This window comes from Asterias amurensis, chromosome 9 (assembly GCF_032118995.1).
Source record: "Asterias amurensis chromosome 9, ASM3211899v1".
Classification (NCBI taxonomy): Eukaryota; Metazoa; Echinodermata; class Asteroidea; order Forcipulatida; family Asteriidae; genus Asterias; species Asterias amurensis.
The window spans coordinates 12,532,878-12,557,243 of record NC_092656.1 but is presented as its reverse complement, the minus strand read 5'-3'; the positions used below and the strand labels follow the sequence as shown (position 1 = coordinate 12,557,243).

Genomic DNA, 24,366 nt, shown 5'->3' with positions numbered 1-24,366 from the left:
ACATCAAAATAATTATCTTGTCCCTGTTGTTCCAATTACGTAATCATCTCCGACCACGTTATTCAATTTTATTTTATTTAAAAACCCGTTTCAGCCAAGAAACTTCACTAGTAACAATATCAACAGACTGGCTCCAATCATCACAACAATTATTTTAACTGCAACCTAAAGTGAAACTTTTCACGGCCATTTGCAGTCGTTCGATTTTCTTTCCTTGTATTCATATCTACATACTACATGATCATTTACATTTATTGCGAAATTACGATTAGCCCCAAATTACCATTAGTAACATCCGGGCTCAGCCTCGAATTCAGCCCTCAGAAACTTGACCTTAAAGACCTCTCAATGTGCTATTTAAAGTCGTCCTCGGCCAAGACTGTGACGTAAAGGGAAAGGCTGTTTGACGTGACGTGGCTTCGAGGTACGGCTGTACCAGCCAGTAACCAGTCACGTACGTGGGGGTACAGGGATGAGTAATTGGAGCATGAATGTCGGAGGACGGTCGGGAGGGGGCTTATAAAACTAGGAAGGGGGAAGAGACGATTCAGTAATCAGTTACACGAGACCATACAGCAGACCTCCCTGGCAAATAAGCGTCTACAAGACTCAATTTTCGTATCCAAATAAACCGTTGGTACTCAACAAAACAAGCGAGATGTTTTCTCTCAAGACGTCAGTATTCTTCTTCTCATGCATCGGTAAGTTGTTTAAACTTTTGTTGGATGAAGTTCAATGGCATCTGCCCAAGACGGCTTCTTGGCAAGCTTACCATTCGAAGTAAATGCCAGGAATTAGCAGAGACTACAGCATGTTGCACTTTGGTATCTTTCAGCAGCTGATGGGAATACAAGTACACGATTGTTGTTATTAATTCCGCAAACTGGACTATTGTAACTGACGGTTTAACATGCGAAACAATCTGTCAGTGATGAAATTGTTATTTACTTCAGTGTAATGCATCACCAGTTAAATAACTGTACCATTCACACTCGTACCAATTGTAATACTTTAGCAGCCATCTTCACAATATTGTGTATTGTTATGAATATTAATATGTATTTTCTTACCGCAATTAAAGACAACATAGTGGTGTTTGACTTCAAGTACTTCATGCTTTATTCTCATCGAGAAATAAAATGAACTCATTATAAGAAACACTTTGGCATTTCTAGAGCGACCCAGGTTGTAATGGGGTACTTATACATGTTTGCATTTATTTAACTTTCTTCCTAGTCTGTTGTTGGATGTCATCGATTCGACTAAACAGTTTCCTAATCAACTTTCTATACGCGTGTTACTCATGATGCATACTTTCTCAAGCTTCCTTTTATAGCATATTATATTAATATTTTGGCATCAAGATGTGTGCATTTGGAGTTCGTGTACATGTATGTAAACTCTTATAGACATTGTTCGACTGACATGACTCAGGCTACGGCTATTGCCAGTGGCTGCAGCTACAACATTGAAGAAGCCAGCGGCGATCTAGCCATAGCCACTTGATAAAGCCGTCAGTAGACTTTGGCAAGTCTCGCTTGTATTCAAACATTGGCACCCCTTAAGGTTGTTTTGCGATTGTTTTGTTTTCGTGGCGCGTTAATACACACATGGACCAAAGTGGTCCCAAAACAATTCCTTGCGTGACTTGCACTGTATAATATTCTGACACGGACATTTGCCGACAACTTGAACTCCCTGCGGAATATTGACCTGTAAAACTGAACCTGCCACACCCATTGACGGGTCACGATTTATATTACCCAATGCTTCGACAAGTGATTGTAGTCTGCTGGTAATACGCTGATCAGCATGTTAGCCATGGCTTCATAGGCTAACACTACTCAAACGAGATTTACACTTGGTGCTACAGCAAACCTCACCGTACAGCCGCAATGCAATTTTTCAAATCCTACTTTAAACGAAAGGGAGTCTGTGAGATTTTGGAAATCTTCATTAAAGCAGCATTTCCAACAGTTTTGGGAGGGGGGGTTTAACCCCCAGCCCCTCCTCTTCCCAGCCCTTCCTCGGCTATTCGGATGATTTGCAGGATTTCAAGTTAGTTGGACTCGAGCTATATTGACGATCTAATCAAATTATTGTTCGAGCTTTTTCTGTCTGCAGATTTGTTAGACTAAGACGTGTTAAGTTTCGTGGTTGAACATGTGGATGTACACAAAACTTTTATCAGTTGTTCTTAATTACATTTCGGTTCCCTCAAGACTTGTTTGTCTTCCGAAACTATTTTTGAGATCAGCCCATTATGTATACCCTTTCAGATTATTGTACGCAATCTGTTGGGAATGGATACAAACCTAATAATAGCATTGAGCCGCTTGACAGTGAGCACTATGGCAATCAGGCTCCCCTATCCTCCTTAAAGTCCCTAGCGAGGATATGTTGCGTGAGGTCAGATACCAGACCAGCACGCGGGCGGTGTGTGGCAGTCTAAAAACGTCTTCTATACAAAGTGATTGCTAGCGGAATTGGCAAATTATCACGGGACATGACTAAGACGTGTATTGCCCTTATTAGGTGTCACGGTACCGAATAATGCGCGTAGGATGGGCACTGGCAGGTGACTCTGAACGCAGAATTAACAGTGGCTATAAAAAAAATGAAAAAACACCGCTGTTCTTGTCAGTGAAAGGATAAGACTGGGTATTTCTCCCCAGGTCTCGACAAGGTTTTTAATGTCTATATTTGCCGAACGGGAAACCCAAAATATGCCCGTGCGCCTTTTGCCAGGAAAGCAGCCCGGCAGAGCACAGCCCGGCAGAGCACAGCCCGGTACCTGCCTCGCCAGCGAGTCTTGGAAGAAAACCAAAACGTGATAAACCCACTCGTTCCAAAAATAACCATCGCATATTGTGTGCTATTTATAATTAACAGGCCGCTTGAAAACTGGGTCGTGGGTTCGACACGGATAATTACCCGCCTTTAGGTTCTTTAACCGATGGGTGACATGTCAATTGTTCAATTAAACCCAGTGTCTATTTTTATAAGTGTAAAAAGTTTCTTCGGGCCGTCGTGGATTAGGTCCGAGACTTGCAATCGATTCGCACTTAAACAGCATCATTCATGAGATTTGAAAATAATATATGAGGTGACTCAAGCCTTGACCTTTGACCTGTTGACATCTCTAATTATGCACTGACAGTGTGTGATCCTGACTTACATTATCTTTGCCTCATGATGGATCAGACATTAATGAACATAGTTTATTGATTAAGGTCATATCTCAAACGACCGGAACCATGCAGAAGGTATCTATATCTCAAAAAAGAGGGCTTTGAGAAGCGTTCAGAAGTGTCAACCAATTATTTTTATGTAATGTCACCAAAAGAATACGCCTTGTGCCAAAACATGACCAAACTGACTTTGAAACATACAAAGCCCAATTCGATAATTGTTTGTTTGTTTGTTGTCAATGTTTCTTAACAAAATCGTTCCTATTTCTCGTTCTCGTTCCAGCTGTTTCAGTGGCGTTCCCGCATTTCTTCAACATAGGAGGAAGGAGGAACAATGAGGGAGAAAGACCTGAATTTGAACAGCCGTACAGAAACGCAGGCGCCCCGTTAAACCAGCAGCAGCAGACCGGTCAGTCTTCAGTATTCTCCGAGGTCGATGCCGATGTCGGGGCAAACAGCGCTTCAAACAGTGCCGAAGAAGACGCCGCTGGGCCTCTTGGAGGGAACGATGGGGCAGACGGTTCGGAACTCGATGGGGCAGACACACCTGACAGCCCCAACACTGGCGGTGCTGTGGTAGTTCCCGGAGCCGCTGGGGGAAACAACGCTGGTGACACATCCACAACACTTTCACCCAACGTAATCGGTGGCGACCCAGGGCTCATCGTCAACTCGGGCCAAGGCACATCAGCCGGTGCCAAGTTCGGTATCTTCGCTGGGGTTCTCACAGTTGTTGGTCTTGCCGCTGGTGGCGCTTTCTACGCCTACAGGAAGCGGAGGGCGGCTAACTACGGCTCAAGATTTTGAACAGTTAAAAAACACATGATTTATTTTTAAACGAAATGATTACCAACGAACTTCGATTTAAAACTTTCGTACTGTGGCTTCCAGACGGGTATAATCATGGGTAAAAAAAAAGGGTACCCATGCTTTGAAACACTTAAATTAACACAACCCGTGTGCCACACCCCTTTTGTCTATACGCGTTACCGCTCCCCAATTCCCTTATTTCCTTAGTCAGCCATTCCCGGTCAACCTGCGCACTGCTTCCTGACCTTTTGAAGATTTTGATTGAATTAACTTACATACACTTATAGATCTCTGACGCATTGGTTAACATTTCCGCTCTTCCTGGAGGTTAAGACAGAAGGGTTGCTTGTCACCGTGATAAAAAAAACCTCGAATGGTTCAAGATAAAATGAAAGTTTGCTTATTTGATGGGAAGCATTTTCTTAATATGCTACGTGCAAATGTTGCATTGATTTGTTATCTTCCATAGTGAGTATGTACTTAAATAGAATGCAGTCGAGGTGTTATCATGTGTTACTATGCTAAGTTTTAGTATTTTTTTTTTTTTTTTTTTTTCTTCAAAATAATAATTATGTGAACATCACTTTACAAAATGAACCGATATAAAAGTCAGCGACGTTCCAATCCATTTAAGTTCAACGCCATGAAATATTGTATTTAAAAACTAATAAATAACTGTAAAATAAAAAAAGACTTGGATATTTTGTTCAAATTTGTAAATAATTGTTTGTTTTTCTGAATCTTTGTTGTTTTTGGCATTATGAGAAAATATTATTCCTATGGCAGGATTCCATTTTTGTCAGATTTTAAGTAATAAAACAAACTTTAACTTAAAAAAAAAATAATAATAAAAATAAAAACCACTGTTAACAACTCCCAGACTAGAATTAATCTGGATTATAATCCCATTGAGCCAGACCCATTTCCGGGCGGTATGACCTCGAGGTCACCCTAACAAATCCCAGGTCAGCCTGACCATGACACGGGTCGGCCCCCTGTTAACATCTGGGTAACCATCTCTTTTGAAACCAGAGTCTTGACAAAACTAAAACCAGACCCCTTGCATTGACCACAATGATGTAATGTGAGCACGCGTAACAGTGCGTGTACACGCTTGTACGTTTTCATTGTTTTTTACAACAAAGACGGTGGTCAATGACAGTGACGTCATGTGCAATACATCTATAGTGGCTTCTTTCTATTTCACGGCTTCGGTAGCGGCTATGGCTACATTGCCCAACAGACCCTGTACTAAATTAAGCAGCCTGAGCCAAAGACGCTCGATTCACACGCCCTCAACCTCTGAAATTGGCCTTTTCCCATCAAACATGCTAATTATTTTCACGCGTGCGCATGTGCAGAGGGGAAAACGCGCATGCGTCATGCCACCATCAACCTCACACACACAAAAACACGCGATGCTCTCTCATTTTGCCCACAGTAGCAATAGAGTGCGCAGGTGTGATGTGTAATTTGCATAAGTTGTGGGAAAGGGCCACTGTGACACTTTCACCTAGTATTTATTATTATTTTAATATACATGCAGAATCAGGCATTTTGCTGCATTTTGTTTCCTCTTTTTGTGTGTAAAAAGGCGAAAAATACTGGGGAAGTGGTAAATAATTTGTAGTTAAATAATTGAATGCATGTTTGTCTTTTTTTATAAATGTTGAAATAAAATGATAAAGTCATTGTTCGAATTAATAGTTTTTACTGGTTTTCAAATTTGTGACCTGTAGTATGCTTACTGGTAGATAAAAAAAAAACGTTCCTATTCGGTTAAAGACACTGGACACTAATGGTAATTAAAAGCAAAAATAACCTTGTCACACGAAAATGTGTGCTTTCAGATGCTTGATGTTGGGACCTCAACACTTAGTTCTATGGTCTCGAAATAGAATTCTAATATTTTAGTGGAAATTACTTCTTTCTCGAAAACTAAGTTACTTTAGGAGGAGTTATATTATCACATCTCCATATATTGCTTGTTACCAAATAAGTTTTTACGATAACAATTATTTTGAGAAATTACCAATAGTGCCAGTGTCGTTCATATTAGCCTAAAGATGCATTGTTCCAATTAGCATGCATGACGTTGTAGTCAATCATTCTTACGTAGGCCTACTGTTCGGAAAACATGGGAATTAATATTTTATCAATATAAACCACAAATTAATATTTTAGAATAATTGGAGAGTTATTTATATATTACAATGGGATACTTTGAAACGCTAGTTGGCAGCAGACTTACCTATACATTTCTATAGACGAATCCAGGCGCGCAAGTGTTGGGCGCCGCCATGGGCATAGTCTTGGTTCAAGACTCTCCTGGATTTGTCACAAGAGAGCGCGCTATCACCCCCAACGCGCTATCAACCACGAACCGCTATCACCCGAGAACCGCTATCACAGGAGAGTCTTGGCACATTCGTTAAATCTCCCCCCAAAATCGAGGGGAAACATGATGTGCGTGCGTAGGTTTCCCGCAGAGCCCGCCCCTTCATTTTGGGGGGAGATTTAACGAATGTGCCAAGACTCTCCTGTGATAGCGGTTCTCGGGTGATTGTGACCCAAAAATCTCCGAGTAGGCTCTGTCGAATTTATCACCCGGTATCACCCAAAATCACGTGACCAAAAAGGAGGAATTCCTCTTCTTTCGAAGTTATCCGAAATGTTCCGAACGTGTTGTCGTCAACATTCGGACAGTATATCGTTCATGTTCGGTACGGACTCGTAATGTCAGTCCTGTCGGCCGTAGCAGGAGTTTTTATGCCAGTTATTGCCAATGCAGGCGTTGTGCCTAAATAAAGCGTTTGCAAAGCGATGCGACAAGTTCAAAATATATAAACCTGGGAAATCTCTCCGGGATCTGGTAAGTTTTTGTCCTTTTTCTTCAAAAATATTTTTTCAAAGGTGTTTTGACTTGATAGTCATTAGACATTGATTGAGGATTAAGTTTCATGATTTTTAAAAGTGGTAAAAATGGGGGAAAATCTGGTGACTAGCTGTCGAAATTATACGTGTTGAACCAGATTGTCATTAATTGACGATCAAAATAATCTCGTAACCCTCCGGCCTGCGGCCGTTGGGAAGAGGGTTACGTTATCGCAACTAGTAGCACGTGCAGACATGGTTTCCCTGGAGATGACCCCCGACCCTGACAAGTTGCGTCATGCTCTATTTTTAACCGTGGGTGATATGGTGATACCTGACCTAAGATTTTTAACAAGAGACGTCAAGGAATCTTTGGGCAGGGGACCAGACTAAAAATTACAAACCAGAGAACTACCAGCACTTGAGGGCGCGCTTTGTACCGTTCCCGCACGCAATTTTTGTTTCCGTACCGCAAAAGAGCCCATACCCACACGCATAAGGTATGGGCGCTTTCCCGGATCATTTCACTGTTGACCCCGTAGCCAGCGTGTGGTACAGAAAAAGAAATTGCTTCCCGCACAGACTGGTTGTTTTGGCTTGAGAACCGGTACGTTGTATTTTGACCTTGCGACGTCTAGGGGGTACCGCGTCTAGGCGCGTAGGTTCATGTCATAATAACAAAAAATGTCAGTACAAAAACGTGGTTGTAAGTGTAAGTAAGTGAGCACCTTTTACTTCTCACTCCGAACCAAAATAGATGAGGTAAGTTTTCTAGTTCATGGTGTATCCACTATCCTTGGGTTGTGTCCTCCGACTCCCAAATAATGATTATTTCGTGTTCATTCATGAGGACATGCAACCAAACGGCATCTACATTCAGACTTTGTTTTAAGGGGACTTTAATTTAGCCTTTTTTTAGGACATTGTTACATAAATAATAGTAGTATTAAATGCAACAAAACACAAGTACATAGCCCAAGTTGGACTCCTCCGCTGCAGGCAACAGTGGCACTGTCTGACGTCCTACAAAGGCTACACAAGTACAGTGCATGTGCATTTCAGTAGGCCTAAAATTTAAAGGCAGTGGACACTCACTATTGTTTGTAATTACTCAAAATAATTATTAGCATAAAACCATTTTATTGGTTACGAGTAATGGGGAGAGGTTGATGGTACTATAAAACATTGTGAGAAACGGCTCCCTCTGAAGTGCCATAGTTTTCGAGAATTTGATTTTGAGACCTCAGATTTACTTTTAGAACTTGAGGTCTCGAAATCAACCATCTGATATGAACGCACACAACTTTGTGTGACAAGGGGAGTTTTTTTCTTTCATTACTATCTTGCAAGTTAGATGATCGATTGAGCTCAAATGTTCACAGGTTTGTTGTTTTATGAATATGTTGAGATACACCAACTGTGAAGGCTAGTCTTTGACAATTACCAATAGTGTCCACTGCCTTTAATAAAGACAAAATATTACTACACTCACTTAGTCATGACACTGAGTGACAGCTAGTATAGTATACAAATCTTGACTGCTTCGAGTGCTATGGTTAAAACTATGACACCCGAGGGGATCCCCGAAGACTTCTATTTTTCCGAGGCGCAGCCGGAACGGTCCAGGGATCACCGACTGGAGGGAGTCGTACTTTTAACCACAGCACGAGTTAAAGCAGTCAATATTTGTTTTATAACACCCCAACAGACTATTTATCATCTTCGAACACTGAACTTTCAAATGCGTGTTTCAGACACACATGTGCACAAAAGTACACAACTGATTGGGTTTGAGGTGGGTAAAAAGACGTCTGGGTACTTCAGGCTGTGTGATAGTCGTCGGACTATCATACGGCAAAGGACGCACTAACACGGCAAACGATGCACTGTCACACCGCTGCCGTCTAGTAAAACTTAGACATATCATGTGACGTGCTCTAAACCAATGAAAAGGCAGAATAATTGTAAGGGGTGTTATAATACTAGTTAGCTGTTCTGTACTAACTGTACTACTACTAGTAGTACTATTTTGGGAAAAGTTTCAGTGCTGTGTGGCGCCACCACTTTTTCATTCGATATGAAATAATATTAATTATGTAGATTTACCTCGATGAAATTCTCTTGTGAATTTTCATCCTAAATTTTGAGCTCTGATGTTAAACACTAACAATAAATTATCATTTATTCCAGGGTCGTGGAACCAGCTAAGTAAGTTATTTTTAGCTTTAGACAAAGCATGGCATCGTACAGAGATGTGACTCGAGCAACAAACAGCTCAGACGACAGTGGTAGTGACACAAACAGTGACAGTGATGACGATCAGCCATGGAAGCGTCGAAAACAATCCAACCAGACGGAGAGCAAATGGACCGGACAACAGTCCGGTTTTGACAAGCGTGGCAACAGAGTAGAACAATCTGACAGGGGACATGGTTTGATGGGTGCTGCGCCTGGCAGTGCCGCACCAAGTTCTGGGGTCAAAAGATCGAAGAGGAACAACGTGTGGGGTGAGGTGGTGCAGAGACAAAATGAAGACCATGTTGCACGAGAGATGGACGGCTTTAACATGGAGCTGTCTCGCAGCCGCGACATAGAGAGTTATGACTACAAAATGGGTCAGAACAGCACGAAGAGAGGCAACCTTGGAGCGCCCCCTATCACCAAGAATGAGTCCCTCGGGGAACGAGAGCTAAAACATGGTGTCGGGGAAACTTCTGATGATATCTGGCTTGCCAGTGCACATCAGCGACTAGGGGAAAGGGACTCGGGCCGCAGAAAGACTGCAAAGGCCAGACTTGGGAGTCGCCCAAAATCCGACTACTCATCCTCCATGAAGTTTATTTCTATCTGCCCATCATTGAGCAAGCAAGAAATTGCCGGCAAGATCGCGTTCAGTCTTCAAGAGAGCAAGAGAGAACTTATTATGCGTGTTGTGAACGCCGTTGGGGTTGATAAGGCATTGGAGCTATGGAAGCTCACTGCTGACACAGAGAAGAATGGCGGAATGATGACACTGGTAAGGGACATTTGAAGGCAGTGGTTACTATTGGTAACATTTGAAGGCAGTGGTTACTATTGGTAATTACTAAAAATAAATTTTAGCATAAAAAGTTACTTGGTAACGAGTAATGGAGAGCTGTTGATACATGTAGTATAAAACAGTGTGAGAAACGGCTCCCTCTGTATGTAGTTTTCGAAAAAGAGGTAATTTTCCACAAATTTGATTTCGAGACCTCAGATTTTGATTTTTGAGGTCTCAAAATCAAGTATCTGAAAGCACACAACTTCATGTGACAATAAGGGTGTTTTTTCTTTCATTATTATCTCTCAACTTCGACGACTGATTGAGCTCAAACTTTCACAGGTTTGTTTTTTCATGCATATGTTGAGATACACCAAGTTAGAAGACTGGTCTTTGACAATTGTTACCAATAATGTCCAGTGTCTTTAAAGGGATTTTGGTAATAAGCCATTTGCGAGTTAGATTTGAATAATGTCTGGTACAATGACTCGCTGAGTTACATTGTCACGCTTACATTTGAATTCCTCGGACTATGGAGACAGTTGCTATGTCAAATAGTTCAGGGCAAGCCTTTGTATAGCAGCCTCCAGATGACAAACCCTGATACCATTGTGTCATACACGTCCATTCATTAAACTGTGGGCGAGTGTTTACCGCATCTTGGATAACAATGCAAAAGCTTGCACCTAATCATGTGACATAGCAACAGTCTCTGTAGTCTGATGAATTCAAATTGAAGTGGTAACTTGTGGTCAAGCACATCATTGTATTCAAATCTAGCATGCAGACATGGCTTATTTGAACACACCATTTGTTTCAATCCTAATAGTAATAATAATAATAAGACTTGTAATGCGCACGTATCCACCCTGCTGGGTGTTCAAGGCGCAGTAAAACCAAAAACCAAAACAAAAACAAAGAAAAACAGACAACAAAATTAATCCTTGAAAACCTGTGACATAAGATAAGTTATGAGAAGAGATTTGAATTTTGTGGTACAAAGACAAGATCTAAGATTAAGTGGTAGAGAGTTCCAGATGTGTGGCGCAGCTTAAGAAAAAGACCTGTCACCCCATGAGTGTCGAGACTTGGGTTCAATGAGGAGAAGCATGGAACTTGATCGAAGATTCCTTGATGGAGTGTAAACTTGAAGCAGTTCAGATATATAGTGGGGGAGCCTTGCCATCCTATATAGTTATAGGCCTATGCCATAAAACTAACCTGTGAAATTTTTATTTCAAAAGGTGGTAGCGTTTTTTAGATATTGCTGAAAATCTGGAGCTGCTATGTCCACGCAGAAAGAATAATCTGCAATGGGGAAAAAAAAAAATCTGAGAACCATTCCTGTCAGTAACATTTCTCAGATTCAAATTTTTGGCAAAACAAAGTTATGCTTGCAAGAATAAGGAAACCAACCAAATCACCATTTCACGCTAAGCAGAAAATTGTCAGGCAATATTTGCTGCTTTTAAAGCAGTTCTAAAGGCCCGCTCACACTGGCCTCGATAACGAGAACGAAATCGTGAATGTTAACAATGCACGCCCTAAATTGGTTGAATAAGCGTGTCGGTATTCAGCGTGGAGCATGTCATCCGATAGAATGCGCTCTCTTAGCGTCGTTATCGTTTTCGTAATCGCTGCAGTGTTACTTGCCCTTATGAAATTGGGCCCTGAATGTTTAAAAAAGAACCATAATATCATTCATTTCTCTCTTTATTTCAGAATGGGTCTCGAAGGCGTTTGCCGGGAGGTGTCTTTCTCTTTCTCATGAAGACAGATCCCCAAGTTACAAAGCAACAGGTTTGTGTTATGATGGATTGTTCTCCTCCCCTAGCTATCACCCCATCCCACCCGAAACTTAGGCCCAATTTCATAGACCTATTGAATTGTTACCACCCTCCACCCCCCCCCCCAAAAAAAAAAAAAAAAAAAAAAAGAGAAGAAAAAAAAGTTACTCAAAATGAAAATAAGCAGAAGAAAAAGTCCACCAAAAATGTTATACAATTTCACAAAAATTATGCTCAATATGGCTTGAGTTGGGCTTTTGTTGTCAATTCTATTTTTGTCACTCCCCTCTGCATAGATGCGCAGTTGACGGCGCTTATACGCTGATGTACATTTTCATTCATTTTAACCACACCCGGAGCCCCCAGTATTCTTTTCTCAGATTCAAATGTTTAGGGGGTGATCAAAACCATATTACTTCAAAGGGAATCTTTTCTCAAAATAGTTTTTACTATCAAAAGCTGCCGTGCTTCTGACCAAGAAAGTGTCTGTGGTCTTGTTTTGTCGAGTGTTTACCATTCTTTATGGCTCTACTTTTAGTATGGTCAGTCAATAAAATATTAACCCTTGAATTGCTGTTAATCTGGACATGAACTGTCACATACCTGGAAATAACCTGCGGCTACCACAGCAATTGCTGTGGGGCCCTATGCTTTTGATGTGGTGTAAGATTTCCTCATAGAAATGCCCCTTGCCAGAGGAGAATTGCTGTGCTCCTTAAAGGCAGTGGGCACTATTGGTAATTACTCAAAATAATTACTAGCATAAAACCTTTGGTAACGAGTAATGGGGAAAGGTTGATAGTATAAAACATTGTGAGAAACGGCTCCCTCTGAAGTGACATAGTTTTCGAGAAAGAAGTAATCTTCCACGAATTTGTTCTCTCAGGTTGCTGAAATCTTCGCAGAGGAAAAGAAAAAAGAGACCGACCTGAAACACAAGAAGGACAGACACCGGCGTAAGATGGCCGCTCAGGCAAAATCCATGGAGGAGGGGGAAGAGGAGTTTGCCAATGACGCAGTGGAGGAAACAAAAGACACAACTGTAGTAGTTGAGGAAAGTAGAATGGATAGCAGTGTAGAGTCTAAAGTAGAGGCAGCTAAGGAGACTAAAGACAGTATTGTCGAGGGAAACCGGAGCTGCGCGGAGGATGGGGAGATCGAAAGTGGTGAGGATAAGGATGATGAGGAGGCACCAGTCGGCAAAAATGAACAGATGGAGTAAATTTACCATGCCTGCAATTTCATCTTTGAGAGGGCAAGGTTATTTTCATTTTGCAAAGAGTAATTCCATTTGAAAATCTTAAAAGTCTATCGTGGGCATGTCTTTGGAGGGGCACCAAGGCCAAGACCAGAGGCGAGGGGCCATTGCTTCTGTGGCACTCTGTGTAAATCTAGGCCTGATTTACTGATGGAGAGGCTGTGAAAGGGAAACCAGGGGAAATGGATGCAATTGCTTCTGTGGCACTCTGTGTAAATCTAGGCCTGATTTACGGATGGAGAGGTTGTGAAAGGGATCGAAACCAGGGGAAACGGAGGTCATTGCTTCTGTGACACTCTGTGTAAATCTAGGCCTGATTTACTGATGGAGAGGTTGTAAAAGGGAAACCAGGGGAAATGGAGGTCATTGCTTCTGTGGCACTCTGTGTAAATCTAGGCCTGATTTACGGATGGAGAGGTTGTAAAAGGGAAACCAGTGGAAATGGAGGTCATTGCTTCTGTGGCACTCTGTGTAATTCTAGGCCTGATTTACTGATGGAGAGGCTGTGAAAGGGAAACCAGGGGAAATGGATGCAATTGCTTCTGTGGCACTCTGTGTAAATCTAGGCCTGATTTACGGATGGAGAGGTTGTGAAAGGGATCGAAACCAGGGGAAACGGAGGTCATTGCTTCTGTGCCACTCTGTGTAATTCTAGGCCTGATTTACTGATGGAGAGGTTGTGAAAGGGAAACCAGGGGAAACGGAGGTCATTGCTTCTGTGGCACTGTGTAAATCTAGGCCTGACTTACTGATGGAGAGGTTGTGAAAGGGAAACCAGGGGAAACGGAGGTCATTGCTTCTGTGGCACTCTGTTTAATTCTAGGCCTGATTTACTGATGGAGAGGTTGTGAAAGGGAAACCACGGGAAACGGGGGTCATTGCTTCTGTGGCACTCTGTGTAATTCTAGGCCTGATTTACTGATGGAGAGGTTGTGAAAGGGAAACCAGGGGAAACGGGGGTCATTGCTTCTGTGGCACTCTGTAATTCTAGGCCTGATTTACTGATGGAGAGGTTGTGAAAGGGAAACCACGGGAAACGGGGGTCATTGCTTCTGTGGCACTCTGTGTAAATCTAGGCCTGATTTACTGATGGAGAGGTTGTGAAAGGGAAACCAGGGGAAACGGAGGTCATTGCATCTGTGGCACTCTGTGTAAATCTAGGCCTGATTTACTGATGGAGGGCTGTGAAAGATGACCCAAGAAGGTTTCTTGATTCCAGAAAGAAGAAAAAAACTAAAATAAGGGACGAGTTTGGTGTACCTTCACCTACAAGTCGCCGTCATCAAGTAGTTATAGACTGCAGGACTTGCATGCACGAGGTTATGGGTTATCATCTCAAGCTAACCGCTGATGTCACAATAAGTACAAAATAAGTTTTGTCGTTGAAGGCACTGTACTTAATTGGTTATTACTAAAAATATTACCGAGCATAAAACCCTTCTTGGTAATGAGCAACGGAGAGCTGTTGATAGTATAAAACATTGTGAGAAATGACTCCCTCTGAAGTAGCGTAGTTTTGAGAAAGAGGTAATTTCTCAGTAAAGTAATAGAATTCTTCTGGCCAGAAGCCCTTTTTCCTATGTGAAAGCACACTATTTTGTACAACAAGGGATTTTTTTTTTTTTTTTTTTTTTTTTCATCATTTTCTTGCCACTTCTATGACCAATTGAGTCCAAATTTTCACAGGCTTGTTATTTTATGCATGTCTTTGACAATTACCAACCGTGTGCAGTGCCTTTAAACCATTATTACTTTCGTCACATCAAAGATATCATAGTCAAAGTGGTTTCGTTTGTGCTATAGAAATAAGTTTAACAATTAATTTAAGCAGTAGATTTGTTCTCCTTTAAAAAAGGGGCGGTTTTTGATTTATTATTATAGCAGGTGTGTCATTATTTCATGTTATATTATTGAACAAATTGTAGTCAGCCTGAGAATTTTTTTTCTAATACAAGATCTTTAAAAAAAAAAAAAAAAAAATGAGTTAAAATGGTCACCTTTCTTTGGTTATTTTGCCAAAAAGTAAATGTTTGTTTTTGTTTTGTGAGTTGTTTTGTGAAAGGCACCGGACACTTTTGGTAATTTCTCAAAATAATCGTTAGCATAAAAACTTACTTGGTAACAAGCAATGGGGAGCTGTTGATAGTATACAACATTGTGATAAACGGCTCCCTCTGAATGAACATAGTTTTCGAGAAAAAAAGTAACATTTGAATTTGATTTCGAGACCTCAGAATTAGTTTTTAGGGTTCCGAACTCAAGCATCCGAAGCACACAACTTCGTGTGACAGGGGTGTTTTTCTTCCATTATTCTCTCGCAACTCCGACGACCAATTGTGCTCAAATTCCACAGGTTAATATGTTGAGATTCACCAAGTGAGAAGACTGGGCTTTGACAATTACCAAGGTGTCCGGTGTATTTTAAGCCCGCTTCTTGGGAATGCGATACGAATGTTGACAGGGCAGCGCTGTCTTCGCTGCAAACATTTCGCAGGAGAAGTAGAGCACATGTCAACTGACGCGAAATAGTCTAGTCTTTGCAAATTTGCGACTTCAAAGTTCATGTCGCATCATTCGCAGAAAGTATGAGCCAGGCTTTACAGGTTCTGGAATTGGAAACCCTTTTCTGTCGGAGGATTTCAGCTTGAAGTTGGCAACATTTTGGTGTTTCAAAGTGTGCTTTCGTCCGTGTAATGAGCACTGCCATGTCGTGAAAGACTTTGTAGAATCTTGATGGTGTCCTAAACTGGTTTTTTTTATATTCATTATCTGCCAATGGGTGGATTTCACAAATAGTTATGACTAGTCCTAAGTTAGGACTAGTCCTAGGAGATATTAAAAACGTATGGCTAGTCCTAAGTTAGGACAAGCAACTCGTCCTAACAAGAGAAGACTAGTCTTAACTCTTTGTGAAATCAACCCAAGGCCTCTGGTTCAAACCCTGGAATAGTCTTCACAAATTTCTAAATAATTTATGAAATCTTCGATCGAATGAACAAAATGCAGTAATCATTGTGCATTTTATTGTGCATCATTGTGCTGTCGCCTCATTTTGTTGTGACTTGGAATGAAAACACAATCTACAGCCAACATAGATTTGTGTTTATCATAATTATTCCACGCGTTGGAAAATCCCCTTGCATGTTCAGTTGACCTTTGAACCGTATCAACGGGTGCAAGAAAATAGTGCACAGTCTACCCGCAGTACATTCGATATAACAAGTCTCCTTTGTGATTTATCTGCGCGAGTTGGCGTGGTTTTTCATGCGTGACCTCGGTTTGAATACTAATTAGTACAAAGGGCTTCTGAAATTCAGTCTTTTTCGGCCTTATCTGAAAAGTATTTACATAAATAATGTAGAAGTACACTGAAATGAAGAGCATATCTGTCGTGTTGTATGAAAAAAGTCGCTGCAACTCAAATTTTAAAAAGATAAATTTGTACGTGAAAAATGGCTTCCAAAAGAATGAAAACAAGTCACAAAAACACGACAGATTGTCCCGTTATGAATGTCAGCAACAGTCATAAAAAAAGTATATATGGATAGATTATTAAATATTCTTCCCGAAAATGTTAAAAGCGAGACCGGATCGTACATAGTCAAGTCAGGATACAGCGATTTCCACCGTTAATCCAAAACCCATATTACGAAAAAAAATCAACTACTAGTAATATAAGACAGCATGGTTCTCCTGCACTGTGATTGGCTGTCGATGACGACTGATATGGCAGCATGCTGATTGCTGTTCTTTGTTGGTCTATTTCAGCCCATGGTATAGACGGGCGCTTTTGTTATTGACTAACTTAGGCTTGGTGGTCGGGGTACCATACCAACGAAAAACGGCATGCTGCCATATCAGTCGATGATGTCATTGTCAGACAATCACCCGCGTGCAGGAAAACCATGTCTGTCTCATCATGGAGCAATAAACATAGTTTATTGCTCCATGGTCTAATAGTTGATATTTTCGTAACGTGATTTGGATTAACGGTGGAAATCGCTATATACTGACTGGACTAGGTGCGATCCGGTCTCGTTTTTAACATTTCCAGGTAGAATATGAAATAATCTATCCATACGTACTAATTGGAAACTGTTGCCGACATTAATAACGGAAACACTCTCCGTGTTTTTGTGACTTGTTTTCCCTGTTTTTGAAGCCATTTGTTACGTACAAATTTATCTTTATGAAATTTGAGTTGCACCGATTGTTTTTATACATAACGACAGATATGCTCTACGTTTCAATTTACTGGTACATTATTTTGGTTGAGACTTTCAGAAAAGGCTGAAATTGACCGAATTCCAGAAGCCCTTTTGACTAATTAGTATTCAAACCGAGGTCACGCATGAAAAAACGAGGTATATCCCTGCAGATAAATAACAAAGGAGATTAGTGTACTGCGGGTAGACTGTACACCCTTTCAAACTACCCGTTCACATCCAGCCCTGGGTCATTGTTGTAGGCAGGCACTCGTTGAGGTCACCTTCCAAGGTTTTGTCCCACCATTCGTGCGTGTAATAAATGCAGCTTGACCCATAATTGGATATTATGTATAGATGCATGCAGTGAGAAAATCAACTACATGTCAGTGTATCAAGGCTTGTCTGGTAGGCCGCCTACGTGAGTACATTGATTGTGGCACATTGTGGGTACATAACATTGACTGTCACTATCGAGAAACATCATGGGGTTGTGTGAATGTAAACAGCCAGGTATGTACATGTATATTTCCGTATTGTTGTTTATTGTGAATATTGATCAGGCAGGCAAAGTACTTGTTGTTTTTCAATGGGTAATGGCTCACCACTGGGAAGAGACCTGTGTATGTGTGCTTTCAACCATAACCACGATGGTATAGGTATCAGGGAAACGGGAGAGAAGGTGTGATTGTCATGTGGGGAGTGGTCAACGGAGAGGGCTTATCATCGACCCCCCCCCCCCCCCCACAGCCCGCGAATCCCGGAGCCACAACCATAACAATCAAGTGTATGATGTGGCCCTCCTCATGTTGACGCCATTCATTTCTATTTCTTGCAGTTCTGGTCCATGTTGTTCCTCCATAATACCGTGATGTCATCTCTCCATCTTCTTCTCTGTCTACCTCTTTTCCTGTTCCCTGTTCAATCGGTTGCCAATCCATATTCTTGTTTTCCATCTCCAGTTTATTTTGTTCTTGTCCTTATGGTGTTTTCTTACTCTACTTTTCTTTCGCCAACGACCATGGAAGTCCCAACCAACACAGCTGCAAAACCTTCACCCGCCATTTGTATTAATTAGTGTGCCTTTCTATGTTTAATTCGATCGTTACTCTTGGCAGATTCAGTCAAGCCAAGACTAATTAGTTCATTATGGCCACCTCGATGTGCACGCCATGATCTCTGACACTTCAGTTAACAAAATGAAGGGTTGGACTAAAATAATCACCTTGTTGCACTTTTACTAGTACAATAGGCCTAATAAAAATAAAACTGAAAGCTGATGTTTTAATTATGATGTACTTTTGATTTTTGTTTATATTCAAACTAACAAAACGTATGTTTTAAAGGCAGTGGACACTATTGGTACTTGTCAAAGACTAGCCTTCACAGTTGGTGAGCTCATTCGGTCATCAAAGTTGAGATAATAAAGAAAAAATAAAACACCTTTGTCACACGAAGTTGTGTGCGTTTAGATGGTTAATTTCGAGACCTCAACTTGAGGTCGTGAAATCAAATTCGTGGAAAATTACTTCTTTCTCCAAATCTATGGCACTTTTGAGGGAGCTGTTTCTCACAATGTTTTATACCATCAACCTCTCCCAATTACTCGTCACCAAGAAAGGTTTTATGCTAATTGTTATTTTGAGTAATTACCAATAGTGTCGACTGCATTTAATACTGAACAATATTCATTTTGGTTTTTACCCATATCCACTACGTGTGTTTTAGCGCTGAAAAAAACCCAGGCATATTACTCGGGTGGGATTCAAACCCACGACCTTTGCCATTCTAGAGCAGTGTCATACCAATTGCAAAGGTGGGTTCGAATAGACCCTTCACATGAAATATGTAAATTGCACATAGCGCGTGGGTTTGAATAGACCCTTCCCATGAAATATGTAAATTGAACACTAACCTTTTGGTTGGCAAAATGAGGGAACATCGCGCTGATTTGCACACGGCTAATGGGTGCGTGACGTAGATGCGATTGCGCGTCTGCTTAGTGCACAACTCTATGGCATTTGTCAACCACTTGTTTGTTCTTAAAGCTGTTGAGATAGAATCTACTTGGCCCATGTGGTTATAAGACAGTATCTTTATCTGAGATGGCTATATGATATAAAAACGCAGTGGCCTTGAAAACCACCAACGATCTTTGCCCAACCCCCAACCATCTTTGCCTAGCCCCAACCATCTTTGCCCAACCCCGCTCCTGCTGTGAAGTAGTACTTTTCCATATTTTTTTACATTCCGCGGTTTGTGGTTTTTATTATTGGCTGATCCATTTTTGTGGTTTAATATTTTAGAAATATTTTATGCTCTTTGGTCATTTCTGCTTCTTGTTTGCAGCTATTTTTAATGTGTACAGCGCCTTGGGGTCCAGATGGATGTATGGCGCTTTATAAGCGTTGCTTATTTACTATAATAATAATAATAATAATAATAATAATAATAATAATAATAATAATAATAATAATAATAATAATAATAATAATAATAATAATAATAATAATAATAATAATAATAATAATAATAATAATAATAATAATAATAATAATAATAATAATAATAATAATAATAATAATAATAATAATAATAATAATAATAATAATAATAATAATAATAATAATAATAATAATAATAATAATAATAATAATAATAATAATGATAATGATAATAATAATAAGACTTGTAATGCGCACATATCCACCCTGCTGGGCGTTCAAGGCGCAGTAAACCCCCCCCCCCCAAAAAAAAAAAAAAAAAAAAAAAAAAAAAACAACAACACAACACAAAGAAAAACAGACGCAACAAAATTAGTCATTGAAAACCTGTGACATAAGATAAGTTTTGAGAAGAGACTTGAATTTTGCAGTATAAAGACAAGATCGAAGATTAAGTGGTAGAGAGTTCCAGATGCGTGGCGCGGCTGAAGAAAAAGACCTGTCACCCCATGAGTGTCGAGACTTGGGTTCAATGAGGAGAAGCATAGAACTTGATCGAAGATTCCTTGATGGAGTGAAACTTGAAGCAGTTCAGAAATATAATGCCGCGAATCCTCATGAGATAGAGAACACGAGACAGTGAAGTGTTGTTTCTCATTTTGCCTCCATTAAAAACAATCGTCTCATTAACCACAACCACGCTGTCGTTATTTTCCAGAGCCAGTATACTTTTCCACCGTATTTACCGGAATGCTCAAGGGCTCCGACGATCCTCTGCATGTCCCGTTCGACCGAATCCTGACCCAACACCCTTCCGGAACATGGGACGCGAGTCAACACGAGTTCATCTGTCCGAAGGCCGGACCGTACATGCTCACGTTCGCAGTCCGGCCGGAGCTCGAGCACACGGCATCGGTCCACCTGATGCGAGGTGAGGAGATCGTGGTAAGCATCTTCGCCGATCAGAACGACGGCAACGCCGGAACGTCGTCCCAGAGTGCCATAGTCGACCTGAAGGTGGACGAGAGAGTTTGGATCCGGCTGGATTCCGGGTCGAACATGGGGATACGGAGCCATCCTAAGTCTCCCACCACAACCTTCAATGTGTTCCTGCTGAATCCATTTAAGGAAAAAGACACTAAATAAGGACCAATAATTTACAGATGGGTCAAAACTTTTAATCTAAAGGAATGACTTTTAACTTTCCTTTCCTTTCATGGCAGGCAATAAACTTCGCTCATGCATGCCGCCTCTGAATTGGGGGCTAGGGCTACACTGACATAGCCATGACTGAATGGCAACATCATCATGCGTTGAAGTATAGGACGTCCTTAGCAACGCACAAGTCGTAGCCGTAGCCGCCAATTTAATAAAACAATACTGACAGCGTTCCCACTTGACGTCACACAGTGTAAAAGTCGACCTTGTTTTTACTGCAAACCCTTGTTTTATCAAATCTATTTCATGATTCGTCGATAATTAATTGTCCTTTTGGCTGCGTAAAGAAACCCGACTTATCCGTGATGCAGAGATGGAGTTTATCTGGAACTATATGTCAGTCTTGTATGAGCAGTACTTTTATTCTCGATCATGTCAAAAGTTAGTTAAACATTTGAAGACTTATATGCGTTCTTCAGAAGTCAAAGTTGTGTGGCTCGTTTGAGAAGTCCTTATGACACGGTTGTATGTAGATTATACACTCGCACGTGAAGACACTGGACACTATTGATAATTGTCAAAGACTAGTCTTCACAGTTGGTGTATCTCATAAATTAATAACAATTGTGAAAATTTGAGCTCAATTGGTCGTCGAAGTTGCGAGCTATTATATAATGAAAGAAAAATACACCCTTGTCGCATCATAGTCACACGAAGTTTCGTGCTTTCAGATGATTGATTTCGAGACCTCAAATTCTAAATCTGAGTTCTCGAAATCAAATTCGTGGAAAATTACTTTTTTCAAAAAAACCACGTCACTTCAGGGGGAGCCTTTCTCACAATGTTGTATACATGTACTATCAACCTTTCTCCATTACTCGTAATCAAGAAAGGTTTTATGATAATAATGATTTCGAGTTATTACCGATAGTGTCCAATGCCTTTAACACCCCTGTTTTGTTTAAACTTGTGGATTGTTTATAGGCACAGCTTTCACAGTAGAGAGGGTAGGGTAGTGTATAGATACTGACTGAAACCTGAAACAGCCAAAGCACTCACTTTGTACACAGTCATGTGCAACCACAACATTAAAGGCAGTGAACACTTTTGGTAAAAATTGTCAAAGACTAGCCATCACAGTCATGGTGTATCTCAACTAAGATATGCATAACAAAAACAAAAATTGAGCTCACAGTCGGTCTTCCAAGTTGCGAGACAACAATGAAAGAACAATAACCCTTGTCACTCGAAGTTGTGTGCGTTCAGATGGTTGGTTTCGAGACATCAAGTTCTAAACCTGAGGTCTCGAAATCAAATTCGTGGAAAATTACTTCTTTCTCGAAAACTATGGCACTTCAGAGGGAGCCGTTTCTCACAATGTTTTTCACCATCAACCTCTCCCCATTACTCGTCACCATCCAGGAAAGGTTTTATGGCAATAATTATTTTGAGTAATTACCAATAGTGTCCACTGCCTTTAAATTGGTGTGCATTTTGTTCGTGTCTATTTTATGAACAACACCTTGAAAACCATTGATGTAGCGGTTATCTCAATGGTATTTATACCAATTGCTATGTCAATGATTAATGAAAAGTACTTGATGTCGAATACATTATCTGCAAAGAGTAACAGAAAGTTTACCCATTGCCGACTGTTGCTGTGCACAACATTGGTGGCGCAACATAGACTCCATTTCAAGTCTGAGACCGTGGTTGCATCAGCCATGCATTGCGCCAAATTCAACTGCCTCCCATTGGCTGACAATGTAACTGCGATCTCAAACTTGACACTAGTATAATATTATTATTGTATATATGCCCATGTATTCATAACTGAAATTTACTTAAACCAAGGAGGTAAGGGGCACAGAAACTTTTGAGGCTGCTTGTATTGCCAGCAACTTGAAATGTAAACGTGTGTTGCCTTCATTTTGTTTTACAGTGCTTGGTACTAATGGTATTTAAAATGTGTAGCTAAAGTAAATTATAATCAAAATTGTATTGTTGATGAATAAAATAACATGCGTCTTCTTCAAGGCAAATATTTGGTTTGAATTGAGTGAGTTCTCGTCTCCAACAAGCTCTTTGTTTTGATTTTGAATTCATAAATACCTCAGACAGTTTCGCTATTCCTATTAGTGGAGAGCGCGTCACGTGGGGGTGTACAAAGGAACACGTTGCCTTGGATCGGTCGAGTTGGTCGTTGAAAAGCGTTTGTAACCGTTTGTTATAAAATGCATAATATGGTTAGAAAGATGATTTAAAAGTAAAATACAATGATCCACACAAACATGCCTCGAAATTGCACGGTTTTCCTTGTACCTTGTCGACTAGTACGGTCGGCAGTTTATAAAGAATATAATTCCACATCTTTCCAACCATATGCATTTTATAACAAACGGTTACAAACGCTTTTTAATAATATACCAACTCGTCCGATCCAAGGCAACGTGTTCCTTTAAACGGTTGATAATGACAAGCATGGAGCTATGTTTATAACCGGTTGTAGTCTAGTCTTGGCCCAAGTATATGGTGCTTGATTTTGGACTCTGCAAGCTGTCTTGCAGAGTGTAGTCTAGATTTCAAGCCGTCCAGCTAACTAAATCATACCGTGGCGGGCGCGCTTTGGCGATTCAACCGCGCGTATAGTACACGATCCAAAATAAGCACCACAGTCTTGGGCCAAGACTAGTTGTAGTCGGATACTACGCGCTAGTCTTGGTGCAAGACGTTTCTTGAGTTACGGGAGTTTCTTACTTTGCTACGCCTTTTAACCAAAAAGGCATTATATGAATGGGAATAAAAGAGTAGTGACTCGTGTTTTTAATGGGAAGGTATACACGTTTGGTAGTTATCTCAAAACAAATATTGATTTAAAAACTTACTTGGTAACAAGCATTGGAGAGCTAATGATAATATAAAACATTGTTGTAAACGCCTCCCTCTGAAGTTATATAGTTTGTGAGAAAGAGGTAATTTTTCACTAAAATAATAAAATACTTCTAGCTAGATGTCTTTTAAAAGACTTCTAGCTAGTCTTTTATAAAAGACTTCTAGCTAGAAGTATTTTATTCTTATCTAAAAGCAAACAAATTTGTCCAACAAGGGTGTTTTTTCTTTCATCATTTTCTCACCATTCGAAGACCGAATGAGCCCAAATTTCCACAGGCTTGTTATTTTATGGTTATGGTGGGATACACACCAAGTGAGAAGACTGGTCTTAGACAAATTACCAAATGTGTCCTTCCCTTTAACGGCGTCATCGGCGACCTGGGTTGTTGTATTATGTCAGGGCATGCATGGAAGAAGAACGTTACACAATTTTCTTCCTCCATGGTCGGGGGATGGTCCAATGTGGAATGCGCTCGTACTGGTGCGTATGCAACCCATCATTTCGCTGGATCGATCCAAAGATGACCGAACATCTTAGACCGTGTCCGAAACGGCGACTTCTGCTACTGAGCTGTTATATACGGCTAGATCAGCTCATCTGTCAGTGTTGAAGAATGGGAAGACGCGCGCGATCTAGCCGTTTTGCTGTCGCCGTTTCGGACACGGCGTGGACGGAGATTCTGTCCCCCGGTGAATCTGTGTGTGTCCCCCCCCCCCTCCCCCAG

At 40.8% G+C, this 24,366-nt stretch overlaps 3 protein-coding genes across 4 annotated transcripts; all 3 read left to right on the top strand.

Annotated features, from left to right (window-relative positions):
* Positions 1-547: 547 nt before the first annotated feature.
* On the top strand, positions 548-5,636 carry LOC139941889 (uncharacterized). Its single transcript, XM_071938536.1, has 2 exons — positions 548-701; positions 3,475-5,636. Exons 1-2 carry the CDS (start codon positions 659-661, stop codon positions 3,996-3,998), a joined length of 567 nt encoding a protein of 188 aa, XP_071794637.1. The 5' UTR covers positions 548-658; the 3' UTR covers positions 3,999-5,636.
* Positions 5,637-7,354: 1,718 nt separating this feature from the next.
* On the top strand, positions 7,355-14,902 carry LOC139942218 (phosphorylated adapter RNA export protein-like). 2 transcript variants are annotated; one of them, XM_071939000.1, is made up of 4 exons: positions 7,355-7,482; positions 9,066-9,891; positions 11,620-11,697; positions 12,571-14,902. In XM_071939000.1, the coding sequence occupies exons 2-4, from the start codon at positions 9,112-9,114 to the stop codon at positions 12,904-12,906; spliced, it is 1,194 nt and encodes a 397-aa protein (XP_071795101.1). In that variant the 5' UTR covers positions 7,355-7,482; positions 9,066-9,111; the 3' UTR covers positions 12,907-14,902. The 2 variants fall into 2 exon arrangements, with proteins under 2 accessions (XP_071795101.1, XP_071795099.1); XM_071938998.1 differs by lacking the exon at positions 7,355-7,482 and adding an exon at positions 7,489-7,637.
* A 2,483-nt stretch (positions 14,903-17,385) lies between these two features.
* On the top strand, positions 17,386-22,781 carry LOC139942293 (complement C1q tumor necrosis factor-related protein 4-like). The gene is made up of 2 exons (XM_071939105.1): positions 17,386-17,660; positions 20,310-22,781. Exons 1-2 carry the CDS (start codon positions 17,633-17,635, stop codon positions 20,735-20,737), a joined length of 456 nt encoding a protein of 151 aa, XP_071795206.1. The 5' UTR covers positions 17,386-17,632; the 3' UTR covers positions 20,738-22,781.
* Positions 22,782-24,366: the final 1,585 nt, after the last annotated feature.